The following is a 23,022-nucleotide window of genomic DNA, read 5'->3' on the forward strand; positions in this document are numbered from 1 at the left end:
CAGCTAGAGAATTTCCACTGTATATTCATGAAGCTAGAATATTCTAACTAAGCATTTGCTACCCCTATTTTTAAACTGCATCATGTCTCCCTCTCGGATTTAAATTTGACAACTGACATGGTATTCATTGCAATACCATCCAGTACAGTATTCCTATGTAGTAACTTCCAGACAAGTCCCGATTGCTTGTCGTCTTTTGTGGTTGGCACGGTGACTCAGTGGTTAGCACTATTGGCTCACAGCATCAGGGACCCGGGTTCGATTCTAGCCTCTGGCAACTGTCTGTGTGGAGTTTGCACATTCTGCCAGTGTCTGTGTGGGTTTCCTCCAGGCACTCCGGTTTCCTACCGCAGTCCAAAGATGTGTAGATTAGTTGGATTAGCCAAGGTAAATTGCCCATAGTGACCAGGCATGTATAGGCTAGGTGAATTAGCCATGGGAAATGCAGAATTGCAGGGGGGGGTGCGTCTGGCTGGGATGCTTTTCAGAGAGTCTGTGTGGACTTGATGGGCTGGATGGCCTGCTTCTACACTGTAGGGATTCTACGATTCTGTGAATATATGCAACATTTCACGATGTTTTGTCATTACCTCCGTGATCGAAAGCTTCTGAATCTCTTACTCAGCTGTGTGTGTGTGTGTGTGTGTGTGTGTGTGTGTGTGTGTGTGTGGTCTCCCTATACTACTCCAGTTGCCTTTCCTCCTCATCTCGTCCTTTTGCAGCTTACCCCCTCTTCCCCACAGTTCTCCAGGCCTCTCGCACGTGCCCCATAATCTAACTCTCTACCCCAATCCAGATTGACTTGCTATATCTCCCTGCTGCCTCCATCTCTATTTTATTAGCCCCCTTCTGCCACACTGCCCTCTACGCCTCTTGGTACAACTGAGGGACATTAGAGCTTAGGAAAAAAATTCAGGGCAGTACTGGTTTAGTGAAGCTAGCCAGCTGTCTGAAATGTTGGAGCTATGTCTGAGTAAATAATGAAATCCAGCTTCCCAAACCTGGGAAAGGCAAGTGTACTACTGGAGTGAGCAATTGAGGCCGGGTCTGGCGGGGTGGTTTTGAGAGGATCCCAAAAGATTCTCAAAAGACAACAACTGGACTAACGTTGTAAAGTGTTATTGAGACTCTGACTCATTGCATCACTAATATCTGGGGTTGCTGAGAAATCCCTGGGATCTGACTTGATTTGCTTTTTGATGTGACCTGTGGGGTATTTGACTGCATTTTTGTATGTTGTGCATAATTACTTCCAATTAATTCTGGATGTTAGAACATGAGTTGTGTGTATTTGTATATCTGTTCTAACTTTTTGTACAGAAGAGGTTATTGTATGTTCAACCAATGGCACTTTGTAGTTTTATTCTCTTAGTAAGTAACTGATCTCACTGGCTACTTTTTCAAACGATCCTGAGCTTTATTTATTAAATAACAAATTTTGTGATCAAATCTGGATAGTACCAAAGGTTCCATGTTTAACAGTAGTTGAATCTCTGGAATCCCACATTCAATGCCAAAGTAGTAGCTTTATGTTCTAATACTTGGCTCTTCACTATATGCTACTCTGGCTTCCTTTTCAAACCAAAACCAACAGTTCAGTTCTTTTACAATGAAACAGTTGAACAATAGAAACTACCTCTGCCTTCTTGAGTATGTAGGGATTGATAATAAGTACATCCTAAGAAAAAGTGAGAGGTGAGCATTAGTACGTAAAGATTTCCTGATTTTTAAGCAGCAGCATGTGTAGGGTTATGTCAGCTCAAACCAGTAATTTGTGGATATAGACTTCCAGACATTTACAGCACAGAAGACTGCCATTTTGCCCATCATCTGCCAAGGTTAAGAAAGATCAGGTTACGCTCATTCCATTTATCAAATTTTTGATCTCTAGCTTCTATGGGGGCTTTGGCTATGTGAATATGTAAATACTGTTGAAGTGTTACAAACGTTTCTGACTCAACCTCTCTACAGGCTGTGTTTCAAGCTTCCACATGCCTTTGTGAGAAATAATTTTTCCTTGATTCTGTACAAATGGAAAAAGTGCTTCCTATCTATCCTGTCAATGTTCATAAGATTGTAGCTGGATCTTGACCTTTAATGCATTTTTTTCTCCTCTATTCCCCCAGTGTTCTCTGCTTAAACCTTATCATTCAAAAATAAATCTGTTACTCATCAATATGACTGAGCATTCACACGAGGATGGAGAATTGACAGCCTCTGCTTGAAGTTTCTCCTCCACTCAAGCCTTATCCTGAGGCTATGATTCCTGACTATCCAGCCAGGGGAAAATGCATTTAACGAGGGAGAACTGTCTTGTGCGTGTCCTTCTTTCTCATTTCTTACTATGTGCAGACGTCCATCTTCCAATCAAGTATCTAAATCCATGTAAGTGGGAATATCCATCTAGGGTATCATTGCATTTATTTTCTCTCCTACTTTTCTCTGCAGGACACTGACTCATTTGCAAAGCTAACTGTCAAGCAAGAAGCTCCTCCTGCAGCTTGGCGTACTGGACTTCGGAAAACTGGCAGCTATGTCACGCTACCTGATGCACAGCACTCTGCTGAGAAGATCCCACTAGGTGGTATCAAACGCTCTGCTTCTTCACCACGATTGGGCTCTGATGGGAAGGTCAGTAGAGTTCATTATTTGGCTTGCTGTTTTTGAAACGTAGGTTCTCCATTTGCTGAACATGTTGCACCTTTCTGTTTTTTTAATTCATCTGTGGGACTTTGGTGTCACTGGCTGGCCAGCATTGATAGCCCATCCCTATTTGCCCTTGAGAAGGTGGAGGTGAGCTGCCGCCTTGAATCGCTGCAGTCCACTTGCTGTGGGTTGACCTGCAATACCAGTAGGGAGGGAATTCCAGGATTTTGACCCAACGACTGTGAAGGAACCACAGTACATTTTCCAAGTCAGGGTGGTGACTGGTGTTATAGACTAGGCCAGACCACTCATAACATAAGCAGGCAGCTCCAGACCATAATGTTGCAATTTGTTTTAAGTGTACAGTGAAAATTACCTGGAGTAGGTTAGCTAGGTTGACAACTAAATTTTAAAACAAAAATTTATTCGCACAATTACACAATAAACACACAGAACAGAACCCCTACACAACTCAATCTGTCCAAACTAGACTTAATTTATGCTGTTCTGAATATACACAACAGTTCCAATAAGCAAACTCCCTTTAAAACCCAATATAAATGGAATACATGCTTACAAGTTGAAGGGCAGAGAGAGAGAGAGAGAGAGAGAGAGAGTTTCTATACCGGTCACTGTTGAACTCCTTACCAGTTCAAGACTGAACTAAACTGCTCAGTTAGAGAGCTGACCACTCCCTTTTCATTCTACAGGTCACTTCTAAAATATAACCACTTTGGCCTGAAGTCTCATCTGTTTACATATAAACAAAAGGTCTCTCAAAATCCTTTTCATCTGTGGTTTGGTACAGACTGATCAGAGACCGGCCTGGTTTATTACCCCTCTGAAAAACATCAAGGGCAGCGTATCCTTGAGCCAAGGAATAGCTTTAGAAAGGGACAACCTTTGTGACACTGGCTTGGAGGGGAACTTGCAGGTGGTGGTATTCCCAAGTACCTGCTGCCCTTGTCCTTGTCCTTGTAGATGGAAGTGGTTGTAGGTTTTGAAGGTGCAGTCTGAGGATCTTTGGTGAATTTCTGCAAGTGCATCTTGTGGATAGTACACACTGCAGCTACTGAGCATTGGTGGTGGAGGGATTGAATGTTTGTAGATATGCCAATTAAGTGGGTTGCTTTGTCCTGGATGGTGTCAAGCTGCTTGAGTGTTGACAAGTGGGGAGTATTCCATCACACTCCTGACTTGTGCCTTGTGGTGGATAGACTTTGGGTGTCAGGAGTTGAATTACACGCCACATTGTACCTAGTCTCTCTGACTAGCTCTTGTAGTTGCTGTTTATGTGGTGAGTCTAGTTAAGTTTCTTGTCAGTGGTAACACCAAAGATGTTGACAGTGGGATATTCAGTGATGGTAATACCATTGAATGTCAAGGGGTGGTTATTGGTGATGGTCATTGTCTGGCATTTGTATGGCATGAATGTTACTTGCTACTTGTCAGCCCAAGCCTGGATATTGTCCAGGTTTTGTCTCATTTGAGCAAGGACTGCTTCAGTATCTGAGGAATCGCGAATGGTGCTGAACACTATGTAGTCATCAGCAAACATCCCCACTTCTGACTTTATGATAGAGGGAGAATTATTGATGAAGCAGCTGAAGATTGTTGGGCCTAGGACACTACCCTCAGGGTCTCCTCCAGAGATGTCCTGGAGGTGAGATGACTGACCCTCCATAACAACAACCATCTTCCTTTCTGCCAGGTTTGACTCTAACCAGCGGAGTGTTTGCCCCTTGATACCCATTGATTCCCGGTGTCTGGGAAGTTATCAACTTGTAAGAATGCCTGTTCAGTTTCACAGACAGTAATTACAGACTTTAATGTTCTTCGAAATATTAACATGACTCAGTTGTTTTGCCTGTACCCTCAACTTATTTCCTGCACAATTATTATACCCAATTGTGGAGTCACCTAATTGACATTGTCAGCTAGTTTGTGGTGAAACAGTGCATTGCAGTCAAGATATATATTAATTTTTTTTTGAAGTTATCTTCAAACATAACGGATTTAAACTGCTGTAATAGGAAGTGAATTGTTCAAAGTACAGAATTCTGTGTCAAACTTTAACAATTTTATATCCTTCAATGCAATCACTTCTTATTGATTCAGACTCTGGCAAATAGAAGGCTAGTCTCCTCCAACTCTTCCAGGGGCAATTGGTTTATTCTAGGAATTGGTTTGGTGAACCTTTGTAACACTGCCTCCAAAGTATATAATTCCTCCTTTAGACAGGGAGACTAAATCTATACACCATACTCTAGATGTGCTCTCTCACCAAGGCCCTACTGAGTTGCACTAAGACTCCTTTCCTCCTTTTGTATTCTAGGAATTTTGTAATAAAGATTAACCTACAAGTTGCTTTCTTGTTTCCTGTATCTGCATGTTAAAATTTCTGTAATTTGTTTATGGATCACGGATTCCTCTGAATTCCAAAATTTCCCAACTGTCACACCATGTGAAGAAAACTTTCTGCTTTCTGTTTCTCCAACCAAAATATTAACTTCATTTTTCTGCACATTGTTACCCACTCATTTAACCTATTATAAACCCTTCTGCAAGTATTGAGGATGTTAGGTATAACTTCACAGTTCTGTTATCAAGAAAGACTATCAGCTAAAACTATACAGCCTTCAGGATGACATTTAATAGCAGCCTTAAAGTTATGAAAGTTTTCTATTATATAGGGGAATCACATGGGAAGAACAAACCCATAGATCATCAATGCAATACAGTCACTTAAATCAAATCGAGAGTTCAAAGGAAACATCTATACCTGATAGAAGTGAGAAGGTGGAGCTTACTTGGAATGATTGAGACAAACATCTTTAATATCAATTGAATGTCTAGTTGGATGGTGAAAGGATTAGAAGATCACAGGTACTATGAGTGGAACAAATGCTCCAACATACACTAGTTAGGCTAAATTGCTTATTTCTGTGCAAGTATTCCTCCCTGATATGTTTTGGCAACAGCACCCACTTCCCTTGATGCATCCGATTGAATTAAATGGCTTAACCTTTTCTTGAGAAACCCCTGTTCAAACTATTTTGATCAACCTGAGAGTGCAGAACTCTGAAGGCTGTGTTGATGAATAGAATGACTTTAAATGTATATCCAACAGGCAGTTCCCTCTTACAAACCATCTTCAAGTGCACTTTGACACTGATGGTGAATAAGATGGGATGTGTATGGTTTCTGCAGCCTGCACAAATATTTTAACAGTACAACAGCCATCTGACAAGACAGACTGGGTTTAATATCCTCATTTTGGAAGGCAGAACCTGCAACAATGCAGCTCTCCCTCAGTACTACACTGGGATGTCAACCGAGGTTGCCCGGAGTTGTAGCAATGGACCCACAACTATCTGACCCAGTATATACTGAAAGAACAATGGGAGAGATATAGAGAAGACAATGAGCCAGGAGGAAAGAATGTCCACATCAGCTGGGCTCAGTTTATGATATTGTGAGAATAAGGAAGCTGATAAAGTAGAAACCTGAACACGTGAAAAGCTGCTTATAATAGTAAGAATCAGAATATTTTCAGGTATTGTTTTACTTCAGAAGAAACTGCCTCCAACAGAGTCACTGCCTTTCTTTCACCATTGTAGTTGAACGTTGCATAGCAATTATTGTAATCCGATTGTGGTGATCTTTGGTATCGGTAATGTTGTTAAAGAGAATGCGGTTTTGGGAAAAAGATGGGTATGAGCAGATGGAATATTGCCGTCAGTGGAGCACTGAGAAAGGAGAAACATCAATCATCGAAAGAGACATTAACAAGTTTAATGAAATCTACTCTTGCAAGTCATTTAAATAAAGAAAACTGAATATCAAAAGTTGTGGTTCTGAACAAAATATAGTTTGTGTTTCACTACAGATAATCTTAACTTTCTTGAAATTTAACAGCAGAGAGTTTGGGGTGTTTTGTCCATTCCAATCTGTTTGATCACCAACCTAAATGCTGCTTTTTGAGTTTGTGGTCTTGTGCCACAAATTAGCTTTCAAAAGCTAATAAACTAAATAAGGAAGTTGGGAGCAACTTCTTTATTCTAGGAATATTTAGAAAGTGGAACTTGAGCTTTCTGAAACTTTATTTAGACATCTATGCTTCCATACTTTCAGATTCCTTGGTCTCATGTTCTGGAATTCCCTACACAAGCCTCTCTGCCTTCCATCTGCCTCTTTTTAAAAAATCCTCCTTGGAACCTACTTCTAGGCCAAACATTTGGACCTTTTTGTCCTGACATCTCATATGATTCAGGATCAGAGTTTTTATTTGTATTGGCCATTTTAAGGGCCTGGGTCATTTTGCTGTTAAAGGTGCTTTGTGGTTGGTAGGGAGGGTTTCGGGTTTTTGGATAATTGGAGCTCTTTCTGGGGTAGGTGGGACCTCTACAAGCAGGATGGTCTTCATTTAAACCAGAGGGGTACCAATATCTTGGGTGGGAAATTTGCTAAAGCTATTAAGGTGGATTTAAACTAATACAGCAGGGGGATGGGAACCAAAATTGTAGGACAGGTACAGAAGAGGATGAGAGTAGGGAGTTCCCAAATCAGGTATCTGACACTGGCAAGCGAGAACCTGGTTTGAAGTCTGTGTACTTCAACGCGAGGAGCATCAGAAATAGAGTGGGTGAACTGGCAGCATGGGTTGGTACCTGGGACTTCAATGTTGTGGCCATTACGGAGGCATGGATAGAGCAGGGACAGGAATGGCTGTTGCAGGTTCCGGGATTCAGATGTTTCAGTAAGAACAGAGAAGATGGTAAAAGAGGGGGAGGTGTGGCATTGTTGATCAGGGACAATATTACAGTTGTAGAAAGGGTGTTTGGGGACTCGTTAACTGAGGTAGTATAGGCTGAGGTTAGAAACAGGAAAGGAGAAGTCACCATGCTGGGAGTTTTCTATAGGCCTCCGAATAGTCCCAGAGATGTAGAGGAAAGGATAGCAAAGATGATTCTCGATAGGAGTGAGAGAGGCAGGGTAGTTATCATGGGGGACTTCAACTATCCAAATATTGACTGGGATCACTACAGTAGGAGTACTATAGATGGGTCCATTTTTGTCCAGTGTGTGCAGGAGGGCTTCCTGACACAGTATGTGGACAGACCTACAAGGGGCGAAGCCACTTTAGATTTAGTACTGGGTAACGAGCCTGGCCAGGTGTTAGATTTGGAAGAAGGTGAGAACTTTGGAGACAACGATCACAATTCTGTGAGGTTTACTTTAGTGATGGAAAGGGATAGGTGTACTCCACCGAGCAAGAGTTACAGTTAGGGGAAGGAAAATTACGATGCAATTAGGAAAGATTTAGGAAGCGTAGAATGGGGAAGGAAACTGCAGGGGATAAGCACATTAAAAGTATGGAGCTTATTCAAGGAAAAGCTCCTGTGTCCTAGATCAGTATGTACCTGTCAGGCAGGGAAGAAGATATAGAACGCGTGAGCCGTGGCTTACTAAGGAAGTGGAATCCCTGGTCAAGAAGAAGGTGGCTTTTGTTAGGACAAAATGTGAAAACTCCGGGTGCTTGAGGGTTACAAGGAAGTCAGGGAAGACCTAAAAAGAGAGCTCAGAAGAGCCAGGAGGGGACATGAGAAGTTGTTGGCGGATGGGATCCAGGTTAACCCTAAGGCTTTCCATAGGTATGTCAGGAATAAAAGAATGACGAGAGTTAAATTAGGGCCAATCAAGGATAATAGTGGGAAGTTGTGTGTGGAGTCAGAGAAGATAGGGGAAGCACTAAATAAATATTTTTCGACAGTGTTCACTATAGAAAATGAAAATGTTGGCGAGGAAGATAGAGATACTTGCATCTAGACTAGAAGAGATTGAGGTTCACGAGGAAGAGGTATTAGAAATACTTTAGGGTGTAGGTTTGCTCGCTGAGCTATAGGTTTGATATCCAGACGTTTCATTACCTGGCTAGGTAACATCATCAGTGGCAACCTCCAAATGAAGCGAAGCTGTTGTCTCCTGCTTTCTATTTATATCTTTCTCCAGGAGAAAGATATAAATAGAAAGTAGGAGACAACAGCTTCGCTTCACTTGGAGGTCGCCACTGATGTTACCTAGCCAGGTAATGAAACGTCTGGATATCAAACCTACAGCTCAGCGAGCAAACCTACACTCTAAACCTCAACCTGAGCTACAACTCTTTACAAACCTTGCGATTAGAAATACTGCAGAGTGTGAAAATAGACAAGTCCCCTGGGCCAAATGGGATCTATCCTAGGATCCTCTGGGAAGCAAGGGAAGAGATTGCCGAGCCTTTGGCATTGATCTTCAAATCATCGTTGTCTACAGGAATAGTGCCTGAGGACTGGAGGATAGCAAATGTGGTTCCCTTGTTCAAAAAGGGTAGTAGAGACAACCCTGGTAATTACAAACCAGTGAGTCTCACTTCAGTTGTTGAAGTGTTGGAAAAGGTTATAAGAGATAGGATTTATAACCATCTAGAAAAGAATAATCAGGGGCAGTCAGCACGGTTTTGTGAAGGGTAGGTCGTGCCTAATGAATCTTATTGACTTTTTTGACAAAGTGACCAAACAGGTAGATGAGAGTAAACCAGTTGATGTGGTGTATATGGATTTCAGCAAGGCTTTCGATAAGGTTCCCCACAGTAGGCTATTATACAAAATGCGGAGGAATGGGATTGTGGGAGACATAGCAGTTTGGATCAATAATTGGCTTGCTGAAAGAAAACAGGGTTGTAGTTGATGGAACATGTTCATCTTGGTGTCCACTTATTAGCGGCAAACCGCAAGGGTCGGTGTTGGGTCCACTGCTGTTCGTCATTTTTATAAATCACCTGGATGAGGGCTTAGAAGGGTGGGTTAGTAAATTTGCGGACGACACTAAGGTCGGTGGAGTTGTGGATAGTGACGAAGGATGTAGTAGGTTGCAGAGAGACGTAGGATGCAGAGCTGGACTGAGAGGTGGCAAATAGAGTTTAATGTGGACAAGTGTGAGGTGATACACTTTGGCCGGAGTAATCGGAATGCAAAGTACTGGGCTAATGGTAGGATTCTTGGGAGTGCAGATGAGCAGAGAGATCTCGGTGTCCATGTACACAGATCCCTGAAAGTTGCCACCCAGATTGACAGGGTTGTTAAGAAAGCATACAGTGTGTTGGCCTTTTATTAATCAAGGTATTGAGTTCCAGAACCAGGAAGTTATGCTGCAGCTGTACAAAGCTCTGGTGCGGCCACACTTGGAGTATTGTGTACAGTTCTGGTCACCGCATTATAAGAAGGATGTGGAAGCTTTGGAAAGGGTGCAGAGGAGATTTACTAGGATGTTGCCTGGTATGGAAAGAATGTCTTACGAGGAAAGGGCTAGGCCCTTGAGGCTGTCCTCGTTAGAAGAAGGTTGAGAGGTGACTTAATAGAGACATACAAGATAATCAGAGGGTTAGATAGGTTGGACAGGGAGAGCCTTTTTCCCAAGTATGGGGACAGCAAACACGAGGGGACACAACTTTAAAGTGAGGGGGGATAGGTATAAGACAGATGTCAGAGGTAGTTTCTTTACTCAGAGTAGTAAGGGTATGGAATGCTTTGCCTGCATCGGTAGTAGATTCGCCAAGTTTAAGTGCATTTAAGTGGTCATTGGACAGGCAAATGGACGTACGTGGAATAATGTAGGTGGGATGGGCTTCAGATTAGTATGACAGGGCGGCGCAACATCGAGGGCCGAAGGGCCTGTACTGCGCTGTAATGTTCTATGTTCAACTATGGTTCCCGTGGCATTGCTTGTATCTAGAGTTCCGCTGTGATTCCACTGTTAATCTTGTTCCGTCATTTCAAAGTCAGTGCTCTGATGCGCCATCTAAGGAAATGCCATCAGTGACCCACCCAGGTTGTTGTGACTGCTTGCTTCTGGATCCTTGGGAAACTACATTTCTTGTTGTAACCTCTTGTAAAAATGACTGGCTCCTTCTCAACTTAGAAGAGATTGCATTGGAGAAAGTTTGTGTGACTACTGAAATGCAACATTCTTTTCTTCATCCAATCTTGCAGGACAAAGGAATACAGGAGACCCGCCTGGCCAGAGTACCTCCCACTCCAATTGGAAGGATGCTCAGTGTGCCTGAGACTTCAGCTGAGCATGCAATAAGGTTAGAATTGGGCAAATAATCTTTACGTTGGATCAGTTACCTGGAGGAAAGTCCCTCTTATGTAGTTCTGAGCACGCAGTAATGAAAGGTCGTTATGTTGATGTAAAATAAATTTAATTAATTTAAAATTGGCAAAAGAACTATGTGATAGAAGTAGTTCTTTTTTGTTTCATGTTGTAATTGATTAAAATCTGGAATCCATTGCCTGAATAAGTGTGGAAGACGGTTCAATTGAAGCATTCTGAAAGTAGTTATTTTTCAACTAATCTATGCAGGATTATGGGGAGAAGATAGGATGGTGATGGCATAAAGTGAGTCGCTTGTGCAGCGAGCCAGTGGGCACATCATAAGCTGAATAACCTCATCCCGCATTGTAACATTTGTGTGATTCAGTAAATTCTTCTGTTGTATAGTCCTTGCCAAATACTGGAGAAGAAGTGACCTAATGGTATTGTCACTGGGGTAGTAATCCAAAGGATCAGGCTAATGTCCTTGTGATAGTGGGTTTGAATCCTGGCATGACACGTGGTAAAATTTGTATCTAACAAGAATCTAGAATTGAAAAGCTGGCCTAATGGTCGCTGTGTCGCCATTCTTGATTTGAAGCAGAAAACTTTTAACTACACTAATGTCTTTTGGGAGAGAATATCTACCTCCTTGACTGTTCTGAGCTTTCCCAGACTCTATATCAATAGCAATGTGATTGATTGATTGATTGATTGTGCAGAGGCCAGTTAAGAGTCAATTAGGGAGGGGCTGGCCTAGCCAGTGATACCAACATCCCATAAACAAATAAAATAATTTCTTTTACCAAAATGGAATCTTAATCCATGCCCCAGAGTATTACCCCAAGTTTCTGGATTATTAATCCAATGACATTACCACAATGCCACTATATTCCCAGTTTAATACTGTGAGCAGTTTTCGGAGCCACAGTTTTTTTTTTGGAAGGATGTGAATGCATTTGAGGGAGTGCAGAAGAGGTTTTAGAGAATGGGTCAGAGATGAGCCTTCCTTGATTTATGAGGAAGGATTGGAGGAGTTAGGACTGTTCTTTGGAAAAAAGAAAGCTAAGATGTTTGGTAGAAGTTTCCAAAGTTATGTAAGGGTGTGGACATAGTGAATGGGGGAAACTGTTCCCACTCATCAGTGGATCAAGGTCCAGAGTTTGAAAGTGTTCAGCATAAGAAAAAAATGATTTTTCTCACACACCGTTAGGATCTAGAATGCACTGCCAGGAAGTATGGTGGAGGCAGGTTTGATTCCAAGCATTCAAGAGGTATTAGATGTTTCGCTAATCAATGTGCAGGGCTGATGTGGTGGAGGGCGGAGGCAGGAGAAGAAGATTGGCCCTCAGTTGAAATGCTTAGAGAGATTGTTCTGACTCGATGGGCTGAATGGCTGCCTCCTTCTGCATAACAATTCTGTGAATTATGTTTGAAAGACAGTAGCATTTCCCTGTAAGTCACAATTAATAAAAAGCAAATTTCAGTTGGATCCCAAAAATGAGTTGGAAAATTTTATGAAGTTCTTTCCATTTTTGATCTGAAAAGGAAATGGCGTCAAACCTCTTGAAATTATCTTCTCATTTAGTGTTAACATACAAAACCTAATGGTAATTTTTTTAATGCTAGCTATTCCCTCTAACATAAGATTATGGAAATTTTGAGTACGCTTGTGCTAGTTCACTACAATCTTTAGAAACCACTGCAATGAATGAATCAGTATGTGCATACGTTGTAAATTATATCTGTGCTCCTGTACCATTGCACTCTTAAGCAAATGGTGTTTTGGGATTTGAGCAAATTTTCTCTACCTTGCATGTGTACTAGTAGGTTTCTTGCAAATTGAATTTAGCTTCACAACCAACCATGTACAATGTGATTTGTACTTTTAGATCTTTGAGTTGAATCCTGTATTGTTTACACTGCCATATCCATGTCTCTCCCTCAGTAAGTCAGGGAGAGCTAAAAGGAGGAAAATATTTTCCAGAGTTATGGTGAAGCTGAGAGTAACTGATTTTTCCTTAAGGCTATTGTATATAATTAGTATCTACGTGCATCCTGAGAAAGAAATGGGAAATAGGCAGCAGAGGCTTCACAGCATGTAACTGAAAGTTGAAAAGATCTGTTTTGTGACTGCTTTTATTTATTTTTTTAAACTGAATTGTTTTGTTGTTTATTTCAAGCTCTGCCTACCAGCAGGTTAGAGATCCCAGCTCCCAGATGCCAAAGGATGTTCCGGGCACCACTGATTTTAAAGAGAGGCGTCGGTAAGTTAGGGTTTGACATTTGAATTACCAGGGGCAAAAACAGTAGATGAATGATGGAAATCTGAAAGATAAAAATAAAGTGATCAGTTTTTTTTTGCCAGATACCAAGCAGGTAAAGTCTCAAGGTTTTGGATTAAGTGAGGGTCAGAACTGACATAAAGAATACATACAATTGTGGTTTAAGGCAAAAGGAGGTGATAATGGGGGTATACAAATGTTTTATTCCAAGCTAGGTCAGTTTTTCACAGTGCAGGAAGAGGCCATTCTGCCCATGTCCATGCCAATCATTGAGCACTCACCTGCTCTATTGCCATTTTCCAGCACTTAGCCTATAGCCTTTTATGCTAGGCATTTCAAATGTTCATCCAAAAAGTTCTTAAATGTTATACTAGTTCCTATGCCTCTACCACCCTTTCAAATACCCACCCATCCTCCTACCTCTTGCCTTAAAACGACTGACCTCCGTAATGAGGGGACAAGTTTCTTGATATCTACTTCATCTATGCCCCTCATTACTTTGCATTTCTCAATAAGGTCTCCCTCAGCCTTGTCTGCTTTAAGACAAATAAGCCTAGCCTGCCTAGCCTATCTAGAATGTCTTCATAGCTGAAACACTCCAGCTCCGACAACATCCTGGTGAATCTCCTCTGAACAGTTTCTAGAGCAGTCACACCCTTCCTATATTGTAGGGGGCAGAATTGCACATGGTACTCCAACTGTAGCCTAACTAACACTGTATATGGGCCTCTCATATCCTCCTGCTTTCGTATTCAGTACCTCGAGTAATAAAGTAAAGTGCTTTCCTAGCAGTCTTATCCATGTATCCAGTTGCCTTGAAGCATCTGTGGGTATGCACACAGAGATCCTTTTGATCCTCTGCACATCTTAGAATCCGAGGAAGATGCTGAGGAGTGGTCCAATTAAGATGTACAAAATAGTGAGGGGCTTTCATGGAGTAACAGGGAAGACTAATAGAGTTTATGCACTCCAAGCAATGAACTTAGTGTTGTAAAGACCATGATTCTGGATAAACTCCATTCAACCATGGAACGATCTGTGCGGAATTGGCATGTCAAAATGTTTCATGAAATGTATTACAGCCGGTAATAGCTACAAATTCGGGTGCACCTGCACCCTGAATCACCCATGATTGACCCATTTTTAAAATGTGGATTAATTACCCTATCCTGAGAAGCTAGATGATGTTATTACTAATTTTTCTGTGTGCAAGCTATCTGTAATGAAGGTCCATTCCTAAACTGATGGCAGTTTAATACACTGTCCATTTTCCCAAAGTTAGAAAGGTTACTGTCAGAACAAGTTTGCAAGTTATGCAATTCTGCTTGCATACCAACTGATGTGAAAAGCTGTCTGATTTGATTATGTGGCCATTTTCTAAGTATAGCAATTCATTTTAAACTTACTTCCTATTTCTGCAGGTTATATCTTACCCCAGTGCGTGATGAGGAGTCAGAATCCCAAAGAAAGGCACGGTCACGGCATGCTCGACAGTCCAGACGATCAACACAGGTCAGTGCTAACGTGTAACCAAAACTAACACTACCTGCTTTAATATGACTTCAAATGTGACTTTGTTTACTTTTGCAATTTGCTAACTACCATATTTAGTATAAGTGTAGTAATATCTGCCAATAGCTACCTTTTTGGATTGCTCACAAGTCAATACTTTTATTCCAAACCAATTCTCGTCTGAATGCAGGATTAATTAGTCTATAGTTTTTATTTTATAAAAGAAATCAATTGGAAATCTGAAATCATAGAGAGACCACACAACATCTGGAAAACAGTTGGTTTTGGTACAAACCTATTCCAGACCAAATTAATGACCTGTTGAGGAAATTGATTATAGATTGTTTGATGTGCTTTTACAATTTGGCCACTTGTTTATTCCATTTTTGAGTTTTAAATCATACTCATACAGCACAGAAACAGACCTTTTGGTCCAACCAGTCCATGCCGACCATAATCCTAAAATAAACTAGTCCCACCTGCCTGCGCTTGGCTCATAACCCTGCAAACATTTTTTATTCACGTGCTTATGTAAGTGTATTTTAAACGTAACTATACTTGCATCCACCACTTCCTCTGGCTGTTCATTCCATGTGTGAACCATTGTGTATGGAAAATAAAATTGACCTCATGTCTTAAATCTTTCTCCCCTCCCCTTAAAAATATATGCTCCCTGGTCTTGAAGTTCCCCACCCCAGGGAAAAATACACCTGCCATTCACCTTGTCTATATCCCTCATGATTTTATAAACCTCTACAAGGTCACCCCTCGGCCTCCTACGCTCCAGTGAAAAAGGTCGCAGCCTCTCCTTATAACTCAAACCCTCCATTCCCAGCAACATCCTGGTAAATCTCTTCTGAATCTTCTCCAGTTTAATAATATCCTGTAACATGGCAACTAGAACTGGACACAGTACTCCAGAAGAGGCCCCACCAACATCTTGTACAACCTCAACATAACTTCCCAACTCTTGTACTCAGTGGTCTGGGCAGTGAAGGCAATCATGCTAAATACCTTAACCACTCTTTCGACTGTAACACAAGCTTCAAAGAATTATGTACCTGAACCCCCAAGGTGTCTCTGTTCTACATCACTGTCCAAGGCCCTACTTTTAATTGTATTACTCCTGCCCTTGTATTGTATTGTATTGTATTGTATTTTGATAAAACAAACCCTGCCATGTATCCAAATTAAACTCCATTTTCCACTCTTCAGCCCGTTGATCTAATTCATCAGCTCTCTTTGTAGTCTTGGATAACCACCTTCACTATCCATATTCCAACAACCTTTGGTTTCATGTATGAACTTACTTACTATAACTTATCTAAATCATTTATATAAATGTTAAAGAGAAGTGAACCCAATACCAGTCGTGCTATGATTGTCAATGATCGGGGAACTCTCGCTGTTTAAGTACTCTGGTGTTAATGTTTCGTTTGACATTGGTGGAATTTACTTGGTACCTTTTTTTAATTTATTTCCTACCAGAATGTACTTCAGGAAAGAAGTGGTTTTGTGTGTTTTTTTTTAAATTGTACTTTTATTTGTTCATAGGGTGTAACACTCACAGATCTAAAAGAAGCAGAAAAGACCATAGGGGGTGCCACAGAGACAAAAAGCCAGGATCAGCTGGAGAAGAGAGAGGAAAAAGAGAGTGACAGCAGAAAAGGAAGGAGCTTAGTAGCTGAGGACAAGGTGAGAGTGCACAGATAACCAACATATTATTGGAGTTTTAGAGAGAATAATTTTCAAATTGACAATATATTAGGTACTACCATGGAGAGCATTCCACTGGTGTTTTTAAAAGCAGATTGCTGCTTCCTTTTGTTCATCACATGTATTTGAAAAAATTTCTCCGCCTTACCTTAAGTGTATCCTTTGCCTCTCATTAATCTTCTTACCTGCTTCTATTCCCCTTTTATAATGTATATCTGCTTGCCATATTTTTCTGGGTTGACGAGTTGGCCAGGCCTAAAGACAAGGTGAAAGTGATTGCGATGGCAATACCTCCCATTGCAGGATCAGTAAATGGCAACTCACTGCCAGAGTGTGATGATGTCTCGGGCGACTGTCTGTGTGGGGTTTGCACGCTCTCCGTGTCTGTGTGGGTTTCCTCGGGTGCTCCGGTTTCCTCTCTCCGTCCAAAGATGTGCATGTTGGCTGAATTGGCCATGCTAAATTGCCCGTAGTGTTAGGTGCATTAGTCAGGGGTGAATATAGGGGAATTGGTCTGGGTGGGTTGCTCTTCGGAGGGGCGGTGTGGACTTGTTGGGCCGAAGGGCCTGTTTCCACACTGTAGGGAATCTAATCTAATCTAATCCCAATTTGCCTGCTTCTGGCCTATTGAACATACGGCTTCAACCTCCTCCATATCAATGATGTGCTAACCTTGCCTCACTCAATGACATGCTCAGCCCCAGAGAATGTGGGTATTTATTTTCCATCCCCTCGACTCAAACCAGCAATCCTTTCTCTGCTTCTACAGGAAGTGGGTAGTCGACTGAGACCCTCCACCACAGAAGGAGTATCGCTTACATCCACATTCTCCAGATATTCTGTTGCTTCAGCTTCGGTTATAGATTCATACAAAGGTAACCTAAAATTATTATATTAGCAAAAAAATGTTTAAAGCTTAATTTCATTGGTCATAGCTTTTGTACCTGAAGGTGATTATTGGCTTGATAATTTATACTTTAAGAACATCTACCCCGGGTTTGTTCACAGCTCAAATAAAAGTGTAAAAAATACTTTGGGGAGGTAGCACATGAAACTGACTGACCGATTTGGTTATTATAATGAATCTCTCGAGATTCCACTCTCTCTCTCTCTCTCACTCCTTACTTCTCAACTCTTTACTTTTCTTTGGCTGGAGAATTTAGGATCAATCTTATGTCCAGCAGTGCTTTGTAATTAATAAATCTGTGTTCCTGATTGATTTGCAATGTTTAAAAACTCAAGGTGGTCAGATAGGTCTTAACAACAGGTTTAGTGTCCTCTTCAGCCATGTCATAATTCTCTCCGTATTAGACTTGGAGTCTCTGCCTAAATGTCTGTAGTGAAGGACTGTTTTGGCACAGTGGTGGTGTCCTGACCTCTGGTCCTGGAGGCCCAGGTTCAAGTCCCACCTACTGCAGAGGTGGGTAATAACCTCTCTGAACAGGTTGATTAGAAAATATCTAAAAGTCTGTAGTTGAGCTTTAACCTACAACTGCCTAACATATCCAAGTGTACTATCAGCACGAACCATACGTGAGGGAAGTGTTTGCATGCAGACTTCACCGAGGTAATCTTAATGATACTGCTTTAATGAGGAGGTTAAAAATCGCAACACCAAGTTATAACCTAACACATTTATTGGGAAGTAAAGGCTTTTGGAGCATTGCTCCTTTGTCAGGTAGTTAGTGGGGCAGGATCATAGGACATTGATTACTATTTTACTATTAATTCTAAGTGTCAAACAACTGATACATCAGTTGCGTCTTTTACTATAAATTGTGTCCCACTAGCTATCTGGTGAAGGAGCAGCGCTCCAAAAGTTTGTACTTCCAAATAAACCTGTTTGACTGTAACCTGGTGTTGTGATTTTTAACTTTGTCTACCCCAGTCTAACACCATCAGCTCCATATCTTAATTAGAAGAAAAAACATAGACCAATAAATAACATCAGAGCTAATTGAGACAAGCCTCTTGTTCAAGAGAATTCCTTACATAAGAACCAAAAACCCTTTAACACATTAAGCACCTCAAGAGTCCTTGATAGCAAATATTTTAATTCCAGAAATAGAAAAGGTCTAACATATGGTGTATATTTGAGAGCATATATTTGTTAAATAGTCCATTCAACCCCTTGAGCCTATTACTAATTCTTACAGCTCTGCTGCTCAAACCCATGATTGGTTCCTAGACCTGTTTGTTGGGAGCTTGCCACAAGATCATTTAATCCATGATTGACTCGTTAATTGGGGAACACTGGTGCAAACATTTACAAATGTGTAATATGTTAGACATCACACTTGAGAGCATGCTTAATTTGATTTTTCAAGCAAAGATGTCAAATACCAACTCATTGAGAAATCAGAACTCTGGACCAGACGTATAATACCATGCAAGACTGCATTTAACCATCAAGATGGGGGTGGTGGTGGGAAAACAGATGTGGGGAAATGTATTTCAGGTAAATCCTCTTTACTGCTTTTCTGGGGTGCTTAACCTGATGTAGCTGCCACTGTAGCGCATCATCATAAAATAAATTAATTGAAAAAAAAATTATTTTTGCGTTGGACAAAAGTGTAAACCACTTGAGCCTATGTACAAATGCCACCAATGTTGTATGTTTGTGGATATTTCCTTTCCATTTTGGGCTTGAAATTCCTCCATAGCTTTGCACCTCGCTATCTCCCTAAACCCCAGCCAGTAGTCCTCCAAGATCTCGGCACCCCTCCAATTCTAGCCTTTTGCATATCCCTGATTTCATTCACTCTATATTTGAGGCTCTAAATTCTTGAATTTCATCTCTCAGCCTCTTGACCCCTCTATTGTCCTGCTGCTTAAAAGCTACCTTTTTATTTATCCACAGGATGTTGATTCACTGGCCAAGCAGGCCAGCATTTATTGCCCAGAGGGCAGTTAAACATCAACAGTTTTCCTTTAATTCATTTGTGGAATGTGGGCGTCACTGGCCAACATTTATTGCCCGTCCCCAGTTGCCTTTGAGAAAGTGATTGTGATCTGCCTTCTTGAACTGCTGCAGCCCATCTGATGTGAGTTGATCCACAGTGCTATTAGGGAAGGAATTCCAGGATTTTGACCCAGCAACAGTGAAGGAGCAGAGATATATTTCCAAGTCAGGGTGGTGAGTGTCTTGGAGAGGAACTTGCATGGTGGTGGTGATCGCATGTATCTGCTGCTCTTGTCCGTCGAGATGGTGTAGTTGTGGGTTCAGAAGGTGCTGTCTGAGGAGGTTTGGTGAATTTCAGCAATGCATCTTGTAGACCATGCACACTGCTGCTACTGAGCATAGTGATGAATGGAGTGGACAGCCAATCAGGCGGGCTGTTTTGTCTTGGATGGTATTGAGCTGCTTGAATGGAGCTACACTTGCCCAGGCAAGTGAGGAATATTCCATCACACTCCTGACTTGCGCCTTGTAGGTGGTGGACAGGCTTTGGGGAGTCAGAAAATGAGTTGTTCACTATAGTTTTCCTAGACTCTGACCTGCTCTTGTAGCTACTGTATTAATGTGGTGAGTCCAGTTGAGTAATCCCTAGGATGTTGATTAATGGGGGATTTAATGATGGTGACATCATTGATTGCCAAGGGGGTGATTGTTAAATTGTCTCTCATTGGTGATGGTCACAGCTTGGCATTTGTTTGGCATGAATGTTACTTGCTATTTTGTCGGCCCAAGCCTGGATATTGTCCAGATTTTGTTGCATTTGAACATAGACTGCTTCAGCATCTCGGGAGTCATGAATGCTGCTGAACCTTGCACAATTGTCAGTGAACGTTCCCCCTTCTGATGGAGGGAAGATAATTGATGAAGCAGCTTAAGTTGGTTGGGCCAAGGACTCTATCCTGAGAAACTCCTGCAGAGGTGTCCTGGAGCTAAGATGACTGACCTCCAACAACCATGACTGTTTGCCTATGTGCCAGGTATGACTCCTACTGCCAGAGAGTTTATCCCTGATACCTACTGATTCCAATTTTCCTAGGGCTCCTTGCTGCTATACTCAGTTGAATGCAGCCTTGATGTCAAGGACTGTCAATTTCCCCTCCCCTCTGGAATAAGTTGTTTTGTCCATGTTTGAATCGAGGCTGTAATGAGGTCAGGAGCTGAGTGGCCCTGGTGGAACCCAAACTGAGCGTTACTAGACAGGTGCTGCTTGATCGCACTGTTGATTACCCTTCCATCACTTTACTGATGATTGAGTGGGGCATGAGTTGGATTTGTCCTGTTTTCAATGTACAGGACATGCCTGGCAATTGTTGGGTAGATGCCATTGTTGTAACTGTACTGGAAGACCTTGGCTAGAGAGTGGCAAGTTCTGGAGCCCAAGTCTTAAGTACCATTGCTGGAATGTTGTCAGGGCCCATAACCTTTGCAGTATTCAGTATCTTCAACCGTTTCACATGGAATGAATATTATTGGCTGATGACTGGTATCTGTGATGCTAGGGACCACTGGAGGAGGCTGAGATGGATCATCCACTTGGCATTTCTGGTGGAAGATTGCTGTGAAAGCTTCAGCTTCACCTTTTGCACTGATGTGCGAGGCTCTTTGATCCATGTGAAGCCACTTCCTCCAGTGAGTTGTTTAATTGTCCATGACCATTCACAACAGGATATGGCAGGGCTGCAGAGTGTAGATTTGTTCTGTTGGTTATGGGATCACTTAGCTCTTTTATCACTTGATGCTTATGCTGTTGGGAATGCAAATAGTCCTGTTTTGGTGGCTTCACCAGTTAAACACTTCATTTTCTGGTACATTTTGTGCTGCTCCAGGCATATCCACCTGCGCACTCGATTGAACCAGGGCTGATCCCCTGGTTGGCTGGTAATGATTGAATGGGGGGTATACCCAGCTGTGAGGTTGCAGTTTTGCTGGAGTACAATTCTGCTGTGGCTTTGGACTCATGTCGGCCAGATCGGTAAGGACATTAGTGAACTGGAAAGGTTTTTCTGACAATCGACAGTATTTTCACAACCATGATTAGTCCTAGATTTTTTTTTCAGATTTCTTTTTTTTCTTTCTGCCATCTGTGGTGGTGGCATTCGAAACCTGATCTCTCGATTAATAGTCCAGTGACATCACAACTAGACCACCACCTCCTTAATTCCTCTCCCTTTACTTTCCTTAATAAATTCACAATTTTAATTTGGTACAACACAAAGAAAAGATGTCTCCCTTCATGAGTACCATCAAATGAAATTTGACTAAAGTCATTTGGGGATGGGTGATAGAGAAATATTAAGTAGGAAAGGTTGCTGCTGAAAAAGCCACTTGCAGTTTTTTTTCCTTTTAACAGCAACTGGTGCATTCTTATTTTCCTTCTGATCATTTTCTGTGGAAGAACAACCCAAATAATGAAATGCTAGGTGTTATTTACATTTAATTTGAATTTTAAATTCCCATTTTTGAGTTTTAAATCCCTCCCATAACTGTCTCCTGATCTTTCCAATCAGCAGCCCTCCAAGATCTCAGTATCTCCTCTGATTCTAGCCTCTTGTGTATCCCTGATCTCAATCACTTCACATTGCTGAGGTTTGAAGTGCTGGGAATTTCGTTCCTAAACCACCTCTCCACTGCACTAATTGTCTCCAACTTGGTTACCCTGTTCTTTTATATGGCTTAGTATTAAATTTCTTTTTGAGTACTTGCTGTAAAATGTCTTATAACATTCTACCATATTGTGGTATAAATTAGGTCAGTTGGCTGAACAGCTGGTTTGAAATAGTGAAGCCAACTGACCTAATTTATACCACAACATGACTTCAATTTCTGCACTGGCTGAGGTTACCTTAAAGGACTTTCCTTATCCATGTCTCTCTTTGCCAGAGTTGTGGTGATCCTCGGACCATCACCAGTCATTTCTCTCTCATTAGAGTGCAGCCCTGTGTTCCAATAAGGCAATATGATTTTACTTGTGTTTGAGTAACATTTCAAGCGTTTTTGTTGCTGATTTTATGCTTTCAGAATTAGAGCTTTTTTATGACCTGAAGAACTCCACCTTGAACTAGAAGATTATCCTGGGGTTTCTTCAGAGTTTTGCAACAGCCTGTAGTTTTGAGTTTTATAATGCTGCCAGCAGTGTGCCGCGATTCCCACAACTTTCTAGCTAAACATAATTCCAGGTTATTGCTATGGTAGCAAAGCCTGATGAATTACCAATATGGGGAAAGCTCAGTGTCACAAGATTGCTATCCCATGGCCTAGATAAAGAATCCAATAGTTAGATCATCGGAGGTCTTTTGGGGGTTGTACACATTCTGTAGGGAGTCTAATCAAATGTACCTTGGATTTGAATCCCCAGCATTATCTCTGGTCATTTGTCCTAAACAGTAATTGTTCTTTGTGTGCAAACCTTTACACTGGCTTTCCTTTTGTTCTGATCTTCAAATGCTGATTCATAGAGTGCAATTCTTGTCAGCATGTTGTATCCTGGCCACATCACTGAAATGATAGTTCAGTTTACAGGTTCTACAAAAGTCTTGACATATTAACAACAGTAAACCAAGCTCCTCCCCAATGGCCTTCAATAAATTTGCAACACTTCAGAGTGAAACTTTCTGTTCCATCCATCTCTTGTCCTCCTGGATAAATGTCCAATGATTAGGGTTTGGTAGTTTAATTTTACTGTGGTAGAGCTATCTAACTCTCACTAGGAATAAATTATTATGCAGGTCCTTTATTAGGTTTCCACTTTATGTAAGACTGCATATTCTGAAT

The 23,022-nt window shown here is 41.5% G+C and overlaps 1 protein-coding gene across 1 annotated transcript in view; it reads left to right on the forward strand.

The window, feature by feature from the left end:
* The window catches only part of LOC122542178 (protein phosphatase 1 regulatory subunit 12C-like), a 78,254-nt gene that overhangs the window by 36,755 nt on the left and 18,477 nt on the right, over positions 1-23,022 (forward strand). The window contains exons 10-15 of the mRNA XM_043679619.2: positions 2,449-2,631; positions 10,677-10,774; positions 12,963-13,046; positions 14,486-14,576; positions 16,131-16,271; positions 17,062-17,167. Of these exons, the coding sequence (XP_043535554.2) occupies positions 2,449-2,631; positions 10,677-10,774; positions 12,963-13,046; positions 14,486-14,576; positions 16,131-16,271; positions 17,062-17,167 (703 nt within the window). The remainder of the gene's footprint in view (positions 1-2,448; positions 2,632-10,676; positions 10,775-12,962; positions 13,047-14,485; positions 14,577-16,130; positions 16,272-17,061; positions 17,168-23,022) is intronic.

The sequence above is a fragment of the Chiloscyllium plagiosum genome, unplaced genomic scaffold (genome assembly GCF_037043375.1).
Source record: "Chiloscyllium plagiosum isolate Xiang-an unplaced genomic scaffold, Cpla_swu_hap1 HiC_scaffold_33, whole genome shotgun sequence".
Taxonomy (NCBI): domain Eukaryota; kingdom Metazoa; phylum Chordata; class Chondrichthyes; order Orectolobiformes; family Hemiscylliidae; genus Chiloscyllium; species Chiloscyllium plagiosum.